Raw genomic sequence first — 9,465 nt, 5'->3', positions numbered from 1 at the left:
ATCAGAACGACTTCCTGCATCAGAAAGTTTGAGATGGGGCCGGTGCCTTGTGCATTTGTCTGCCCAAGTAGACTGCTGTGGTGTCCAGTCCTGTGACTTAGAGCTGTGTGGCCTTGGGGGAGTTGCTGTCCCTCTCTGAGCCTTAGCATACTCATCTATAAATGGAAATAATAGCCTGCCCCTTTTTGCAGGTTGGTGGTGGGGAGTAAACAGCATTCCAGGAGAAAGTGCTGGGCAGGTAGAAGGCCTTCAGAAATGTAGACATCCTTTCCTTGTCCCTGCACTCCTGGAGAACTGCTGAGGGGAGTGCAGCTGGCTAGCGGTCTCCAGCTGCGGCTGTAGCATTTGCACAAGTCCACCTTCCCCTGGCAGCCCAGTCAGGACCCAGCATGGTGGAGGTGCTGTGGCCTGGGCAGTCCTCCATGTGGGGCTCCTTTCATGACAGCCGTGGCACTGGGGCTGTCCTTTGGTCTGGCTGACACCATCCCAGCCCTGCCCCATAGTCTGAGGCTCTTCCTACTCAAGCCTCCTTCCTTCTCTCTCTCCTGGCACAGGTGCCCGAGTGTTTCCCTGCTGGCTCCTGTCCTTTCTCCCCTGTACCATTTAAAGACATTTACCTCCCCCTTCAGATCTCTTGCACTTCTAGCTCTGTCTTTGGTGTCTTCTTCTTTCAGACCTGAGCGGACCCAAACCTCAAGGAAAACACCAACAAATCCCCTTGAAAACATCAGGGGACACCTCCAGCAAGCAGGTCTCCGGAGCCCCTGATTTCTCCTTGATCAGTGTTATGATGTTATCGTCTTCATCATGGCTGGGCTCCCCGCTCCATGTCCCCATTAGCATTTATTTTAGCACAAGAAGACTTTCCTTCAAGAGCAAAATATTCAGTCCTTAAATGTATGTGCATCATGATGAGATGTTCTTGTCAGTAAATTGTCCGCCTCCACACTGGCAAGCCCACGTGGCTTTGTGGGTTTTCTTGTTAAATACCATTTGTTATGTATTTCCCATTATAAAAGGTAATAGCCACGTTTGTGGCACAGAGTGGAGGTGGTGGATATCGGAGCTGGTGCGCACAAAAAACGGAAACGAGAAGGGAGCCAGAGCAGGGGTGAGGCCAGGGCATGAGCGTGAGAGCACCGACACATCATGGGGGTGTCCTGAGGGTCAGCTGAGAAAATGCTTGGGAGGAGTTGGTGCAGGGCCTGCTGCTTAGTGGAACCACAATGGATCTGTTATCATCATCACTGTTGTGACCATCCCCACGGCCAACCGCCCACGGGGCAGCTCCCCCAAGCAGCCCCACAACAGCTCAGTGAGCCTGAGGCGTGTCCCGGGGGAGGGTCTACGGAGGACCATGAAAGGGATGGTTTGCCAGGACCGAGAGGGGAGTAATCTGCTGGCGCTATCATGGGCACTCACAAAGCTGGTCTTCAGAATGGGCCCATCTGAGCATTGATGTGTACCAGGCCCACTCCTACCTCTCCTGCTCACCTGGTTAGTGACTTTCCTCTGATCTCCCAACTCTCTCAGACCGTTACTTCCTACCTTCTCCCACAACTGGATAAGGCTTGTTCCTCTAATAAACACCTTATTCCATAATACTCAGAGTGGTCCTGCTTCCCAGACTGAACCTTGACAGACAGACTTAAGGTGGCAACGTGTCAAAAACTGGTGAACCTGGGTGACTGTTGAACCTTTCTTACAACTTCTCTGTAGAATTCAAATTTTAAATAAGATTTTAAAATTAAATATTTTGAGGAATGAATCACGAGGGAATGAATGTTGTTAACTTAATGTGCTCCTATTATCCTAGTTTTAGACCTTCATTTAGTTGACCACATTTAAGTTTCTTAGAACAGTGAAAGCACCTCCCTTCTGTGGCTCAGAATCATTTTCTATCCACTCATTCCAAGACTTCTGGGGAAGTCCAGTTCCATGTCCCTGGATTTTGAGCCCAAATCTCTCTCTGTTGGGGAAAAATGTTTTCTGTGTATCTCTCGCTGTTTTGATGAAAGAGGCTATTTGTGACCCCCACCCCAAAGAACTGAAGGTCTGACATTGTATATCATAGAACCTTTATTATTTTTCCTCTATATTCTTAGAAACGTACATAACGCCCGTGCTCTAGTTATAACACCATTTATAGACATTTAAAATGCATCTTCATGTATAAATATTTTACATTTGGTCCATAGAACAGATAATTTTACTAAATAATACTGTAATATTTTTTAAAACAGGCTCTGTATATAGTTTGAATATGTATATATTACATATATTTTTTAATATAGAGATAGATTTACTTGGTGTTCTGAGAATAAATCCTTATTGCAAAAAAAAGCATATATGATAATACAATATCTTTCCCTCCCCAGGGCAAATACTAAAAAAAGTTACACATATTCACAGTTCTCACAGTAATTGTACGACACATAATATTGTGCTATATAAGTAGGTTTGGATGGAAATCAGTTAAGGGATTTCTTGCCAAACATCTCACTTAGATTTGATTACAAACATTAAATACGCTGCATTTGTCTTCGAAAGACTTGTTCTTAGTTTCAGAATGAAGAACAAAGAGAAAGTTAGAAGTCTTCCTGCCCTTATTCTAAAGGAATTCACACAAAGGATGGGGGCTGGGACCATGAGACACAGTGAAGGGTTCCTTTTGTTCTAAACCCTATAATTTAACAATACATATGCATTTTGATCCTGGATTCACCAGTTGGCATTTGGGATGCCTTAGTAATGAGACTATTTTACAGATGACTTCAGGAAAAGCTTTTAGATTTCCTACACAATATCAAATGAGACCCTATGTACCAAGCATGAGGATGAATGTACATATGTGTGCATTTATATGTGTACGCAGACTTTTTGTTTTTTCTCTACAAGAATGTGCTTAATATTCTGAGGGTAATACCTTATTGCAAGAACTGGTATGCTGGTCACTTTTGGACGAGGATGACAGATTAAAAAACCCACAGTCACAGTTATTTACCATAGTTATTAAGGATTAGGCGTAAAACACAACTCGTGAGTTAACTAGCTAAGGAGTACAGGGCACAACATACGATTTGCTACATGGGAACCCATGTTCCTGGCAAATGAGAAGCGCTGAGTTGCTGGAGCTTGCAAGAAACTGTCTTCACCCGATTTGCTGCCACCACTGTGGAGCCCAGTTCTGGAACGGAACAAATACTACTTCCCAACGAAGCAGCTTTAATCTCGGAAGCACTTGGCGGGGCAGGTCTGGATTAACACTAGCTCCTCATTTACTGGGCTGGCAGATCTTAGTGGCAGTGAGGAGATTCTCACTGGGGGACTTCAGGGAAGGGGAGAGGGCAGCAGCCTTGACTGGGGTTGCAGTGAGGGAGACGTTTTAAGAAGGAGACAGAAAGATCGCTGGATCCACTTTGCCTCAAGGACAGAGCCTCACTCTGATTTCCTCTGCAACTGTTCTGTGCTCTGCAAAGCCGGGCAGCCTAGGAGAAACTGGGGCTCCTGATTAGGGAATTTCCCCAGCGGGATCTGAGGTCCCCGGAATGGTGATTAAAAAAATCAGTTGTGCTTGTGGCAGTTTTCCGAGGAGCAGCGCCCATCGGGAACGATCGCTGTTGGGCCAGGCGCAAGCAGAATGGCGTGGTGAGAAGCGGGGGGCGGGGGGGCCAGGAAAGCTTAGTGCACAGATGCTCATTCCGCCGGGCGGCAGGGAAACAGGACACTGGGCGGAGTGCTTGAGAAAGCAGTTCTGGGAATACCGAAGGGGCTGGGGGTTGTCAAGCTGCCTCGGGAAGGAGAAAACCAAAAAATGAAAGAGCTCTGCTGGCTCTCTGCTCTTAAGAGTGAGCTCTCCCTGGAAATGTCCATTATACAAAATGCCCTTTTCATGTGCACAGAGCAGTGTTCCGACGGAACCGAACTCCTGCCAAGTCCGAGATAACAGTCATGGGTTTCGGCAGTAAGAGAACAGTCAGGAATACAACTAAAAGCCAGGAGTGCGCGGCCTCTCCGCATCACACTCGCTGGCGGGATAAAAATGATCTATCACAGCGGTCACACAGGCCGACTGCTTGATGCTGATGGGGCCCAGATTAAAAAGGTCACCAGCCCGCAGGTGCTGGAGCCATCGGGCATCTTCTTTGCCCACGGCGGGGCCCACGGGGGTGTGACTGTCCCCACCTCCCTCTCTTTGCATGGTGATGGTGTCTGGACTCGCCACTCGAGGTAGGTTGAGATAGACGGTATCTTCAGACATCAAGTGGTGGTCGTGTACAGCCAGGGTCGGGGTGAGAGTGTGGGTGGGCGAGCCGCCCTGCACCCCTAGATGTAGGCCTCTTTGCTGGCGGAGCCGCTGGCCTGCGGCTGCTCTGGGCCATTCTCGGGGCGGACAATGTCTTCGCTGGGCTGGATCATGACCTGGATGCGCTGTGGACAGCGGGAGGATTCAGGCTGGGAGGGAGAGGGGCTGGCCTCTCGTTGGCCCACCCTCTTCTCAAGTCTCCCCTGTTTGTTCTGCCTGCGAGGTGCTCCCAGGTGCCAGCCCCCTCCTGCACACCTTCCAAAGCTCCGCTGGGCCACACCCACTCCCTCTCACTTGGGTCCCTGCAGTAACTGCCCCCAGCCCTCCACTTCCATTCCTGCCCCTCATCCCCTTCATTCTACTCTCAACACCCCAGCCAGAGGGGGATCACATCCCTCTGCTCCTCAGGACCCCACGAGGGCTCCCATTTCACCAAAGTCCTACACGGCCCCACAGGATCTGGCGCCCATCACTGCAGACCTCAGTGTTCTCCCCTCAGCCCCTTGCTCTCTACACTGCAGCCACACTGGCCTCCTCACAAGCACCAAGCAAGCACCTGCCCCAGGGCCTTTGCACTTGCCGGACCCTCTCCAGGGACACCCCTTTCAGACAGTGACACAGCTCAGTCTCTGTCTCCTTAGGTCTTGGCTCAGCGTTATCTCCTCAGCGAGGCCTTGCCCAGCACCCCCTACACCCTCTTTCTCCATATTCCTCATCCCCATCAAATGTGACTTTATTTTGTTAATTGCTGATCTTCCTCTCTCAGAATGTAAGGTCCATGAGGGTAGGATTTTGCTCATGGCTGTGTCCCCAGCACTGACAATAGTGTCTGGCACATAGCAGGTGCTCAATGCATGTTTGCTAAAGGGGTGCAACCTCCCCACCTTCTCTGCACACCCGCCCTGCCATCCTGCCCCATCAGCACTGTCCTCAGACGAGTCTTCCCTTTCCCACCGCTGGGCCTTTGCACAGGCTGTGCTCCCTTCCACAAATGCACCCCTTCTGCCTCTCTGCCACTCTCAGACCTGACTACCTTTTGAGACACAGCAGCGAATCATGGTAAACAAAAGTGTTGGACCTGGAGTTGGAAGAAAGGGCTGTAAGGCCCCAGCTCTGCTAATACCTGACTGCAAGGGATGGGGAAGCAGTTTCCCCACCCGGCACCTCATGTGCTCTTTCTGTGAAGGGAGGAGGCTGGCCCAGCAACTCCAGGGGCTGCGCACAACACGCCACCCCTATGATGCAGACCTTACAGACCCTCATTCTGGCTCTGAGTGTGTCTGGCAGGGACATCTTGGTGGGCAATAAGGCTGAGAGGCACAGATCTAGGTCCTCCCAGCTGTGGCCTTCCACCTCCTCAGTGAAATCTCCCCGGGCTACACTTACTTCATCAATGTCTCAGCACCTGGACCTCCAGCACTGCCTTGTTTCACTCAAGAATTCAATATAATTTAACAAAGAGCTGACGTGGACCTCACATATGCCAGTGGGTCCCTGCTGGGGGCAGCGTGCCTTACGTGAGGTCTAGAGTTAAGCTCTTAACACATCTGATCCCACCCTTACCTGCTCTGAAACCTCAATGGCTCCCCATTTGCCACTGGATAAACTCAGGATAAAGTCCAAAGTTCTTGTCCTCATTTTCAAAGCCCTTCATCATCTGGTCCAACCTTCTTACATTCCCAGCCTCATGTCTTATCACCTCCCTGCACCCCTCCCCACTCTACCCTCCAGCCTCACTGATCAGTTTATACCCCTGGGACTTCTCTCTGCTTCTACTTTTATTATTTATTTATTTTTTAAAAAATTGAAGTAGAGTTGATTTTATGTTAGCTTCATGTGTACAGCACAGTGATTTGGTTTTATATATATGTGTATATATATATATGTATATACACATCCTTTTTCAAATTCTTCTTCCTTATAGGTTATTACAAAATATTAAGTATAGTTCCCTGTGTCATACTATGTCCTTGTTGTTTATCTATTTTATATATAGTAGTGGGTATATGGTTTTTTTTGTTGTTGTTGTTGATTTTTTTGCGGTATGCAGGCCTCTCACTGTTGTGGCCTCTCCCATTGCGGAGCACAGGCTCCGGACGCGCAGGCTCAGAGGCCATGGCTCACGGGCCCAGCCGCTCCGCGGCACGTGGGATCCTCCCGGACCGGGGCACGAACCCGTGTCCCCTGCATCGGCAGGTGGACTCTCAATCACTGCGCCACCAGGGAAGCCCAGTAGTGTGTATATGTTAATCTCAACCTCCTAATTTATCTCCCTTTGGTAACCATAAGTTTGTTTTCTATGCCTGTAAGTCTACATCTGTTCTGTAAATAACTTCATTTGTATCTTTTTTTTCCCCCCTGCTTCTACTTTTAAGTCTGGATAGTCCTTAGTTCTCTTCTTTGCTGTCCCCTCTTTAGGAAGCCTTCTCTAACCCTCCATAATGCAGGAGGATGTCTCCCTGGTTCACCCCAATCGTGACCTCTGACACTCTACTTTCACTGGCTATCAAGTTGTCTGTCTCCCCAAATAGACTGTGCTCCATGAGTGTAGGCGTGGTGCCCAACAGAGTGGGGAAGGGGCCCAGCGACAAGAAGGGTGAAGAAGGGACTTACCTGCTTCAGGGAGCCCTTTAAGGTGAGGAACATGTAGGCCATGTACCCCGGGATGAGGACCATGGAAGACAGGGCCATGAGCCAGCCCACACCCTGGCCCCACTTGGGAAAAACGTAGCTTCCCATGGTGAGAGGGGTCATCTGCACAGCACTGAAAATGAACACACCCTGGGGAGGGACAGGAAAGAGGAGGGAGGCAGGCAGTCACCCAGGCTGGACTGCCAAGGCCCCTCCCTAGACCCTGCAGCTGATAGGTCCTCTGCCCTCTACCCCTGCCCTGGGGCTGACCCTCACAAGGGCCCAGCATCTTGGGAATCCTGCACCCAAGGCCACTGCTAGGACATAAGGTGCCTTTGTGTATAACAGAAGAAGCCACTGCTTCCGGGAGGACCAACAGAAAAAGGTGCCTTCTCGGTGGCAACCAATAGAAAAGGGCATCCCTTTTGGGAAAGTCAATACTAAGAAGGTGCCCCCTCTGGAAGGACCAATAGCAAAAGGTAGCTTCTCCGGGAGGACCAACAGAAAAGGGCATCCCCTCCTCCAGGTTAACCAGTTTGTCAAGCAGAACAAGGGTGGGAGGTCGCCCCGAGTCGGCCATTGGCTGAGTGTCCCTGTGCAGGACACAACATATGCAGTGGCCCAGCCTCACTGCAAGGACCTGGGCAGCCCCTCCCAGGCCTGCTCGTGCCTCGGCTTCCCCTTGCAGGAGGGAACGAGGGATGCTGAGGATAAGAGGGCTCCCCGAGTGACTGGTTTGGCTTCAGAATCAGGTTTGAGTGCAGCACCAGCCCACTGGGTGATGCTGGCTGGTGAGCCCCAGTACCGACAGCAGTCAAGTGGGGCAATAACGCCTACTGTGCTGATGTTTGAGGATGCTGCAGCGTGTCTGGTACCATGCAGGGCACAGAGTAGATGCTCAGCACAAATGAGAGAATAGTATTCCTAGGGAACAGAGGTCTGTGGGTCTCTTCCCCCTGCCTTTGGCTCCAGAAGTGTCTCTCTGGACCTGAGTCACCCCAGGGCCCGGTCTGGTCCTGCCCTTACCGCCACAATGATGGGGGTGAAGAAGGACCAGCAGAGCTTCCACCAGATGCAGGGCCTGGAGCCAACCATCTCTTGGATGTTGTCATAGAATCGGTTGACACCTGTGACAATTGGAGCAAGAGCAGGAGGGATGGGCGAGCCATGGGGACTGCAGGTTCAAGGCCCCGACCTGCTGTTTTGTCACAGTGTGACCACGGGCAAGTCACCTAACCTCTCTGAGCCTCAGTTTCCTCATCTGTAACATGGGGCTAATGCTCTGGGGTGGGGGTGGGGGTCCTTATTAGCTAAGGATTCAATAACCAAATCCCCCAGCAAACGAGTTGTATGGGAGAGCAAGTCACCTGAATGTGAAAACATCCACCAACAAAAGGATGTACTTACAAAGAGCATCCCCGTCACTCTCAGTGTCCCTCCCACCCAACATCTCTCCCAGCCATTCCTTCAAAGCTTTGCTGGGCAGGGGTGGTTTTCCCTGCTGATCTGATGCATAAGCAACTGGTGATGGATTGCAAATTGCAAAGAAGAACTGCCAATCTTGCAAAAAAAACAAAACAAAAAAACCCACTGCAGATGTCCTGAAGTTCATGAGAGTGACACTGGGCACTGGGCACTGCTCAGATCATCAGCAAAGTCACTGACAGTGAGGACCTGACAGTGCTAGACCAGTTAGAAAGCAAGAAGAAAATGATGAGGAAGGGTGAGGTGGCAGGACTACAAACAACATACACAGAATACCAAGGACCCAGAGGGACTCTGGAGAACACTTCTTCCAAAAACATCATCTTGCTGTGACAACCAAAGTGCCCGGAAGGACAGCCTTTTCACTATCACGCAGTTGGGTCAGGAAACTTAGCCCACAAAATCAACAAATAAAAATCATCATGTCCTACATTCTAAGATAGTGCATACTTTTAATTATAGCCGAGCTTTTAAAAATATTTAACTTTAGAACTTTTTTATAGTTTCAGTTTCCTTTTTCTCGATAAAATCTCAAAGAGGTCTTTTATGGCAAAATTTATGAAGAAATTTTGACTCCCATTTTAAATGAGTTTATTTAACTCTTCTTCTTATGGTATCTTCTAAACATGGGACGTCCTGTGCTAACTTCATCGAACTGCAGTGAGGACCGAATAAATTAATGTATGGAGAGGGCCTGGTGCTCAAGTCGTATTTACTGAATGACGACTGAAGAAAGGGATGAATGAATGAATGAACAAATGAACGAGGGAGGGAGGGAGGCGGGGTTGGTGCTTACCATAAAACCAGGAAATGGAGACGCATTCAAAGAACACGAGGAACAGCAGGCTCATGCCACTGGCGGAGTAGTAATCAAAGAGTTTGAAGACGTAAATGCCCCCCTGCGAAAGCAAAAGAGCTGAGAGAGGGTCCACCTCCCCGGGGGACCACTGCATTCAGTTCCTGGTCAACACAGGCTGTGTGGGTTGGGATTAGGCTACACTGCATCAAGAAGGCTTGAGGGTAGATGAGAGGAAGCACAGAGG

The 9,465-nt window shown here is 49.7% G+C and overlaps 1 protein-coding gene across 3 annotated transcripts in view; it reads right to left on the bottom strand.

The window, feature by feature from the left end:
* Positions 1 to 2,061: 2,061 nt before the first annotated feature.
* The window catches only part of SLC6A1 (solute carrier family 6 member 1), a 40,362-nt gene continuing 32,958 nt past the window's right edge, over positions 2,062 to 9,465 (bottom strand). For all 3 annotated transcript variants that reach the window (XM_067755462.1, XM_067755461.1, XM_067755463.1), the window contains 4 exons: positions 9,219 to 9,321; positions 7,964 to 8,064; positions 6,920 to 7,087; positions 2,062 to 4,431 (listed from right to left, as the gene is read on the bottom strand). In XM_067755462.1, the coding sequence (XP_067611563.1) occupies positions 4,327 to 4,431; positions 6,920 to 7,087; positions 7,964 to 8,064; positions 9,219 to 9,321 (477 nt within the window). In that variant the 3' untranslated portion in view covers positions 2,062 to 4,326. The remainder of the gene's footprint in view (positions 4,432 to 6,919; positions 7,088 to 7,963; positions 8,065 to 9,218; positions 9,322 to 9,465) is intronic.

Source organism: Pseudorca crassidens, chromosome 10 (genome assembly GCF_039906515.1).
Source record: "Pseudorca crassidens isolate mPseCra1 chromosome 10, mPseCra1.hap1, whole genome shotgun sequence".
NCBI lineage: Eukaryota > Metazoa > Chordata > Mammalia > Artiodactyla > Delphinidae > Pseudorca > Pseudorca crassidens.
Note: the sequence above shows the minus strand (reverse complement) of the source record. Positions and strands in the feature narration are given on the sequence as shown.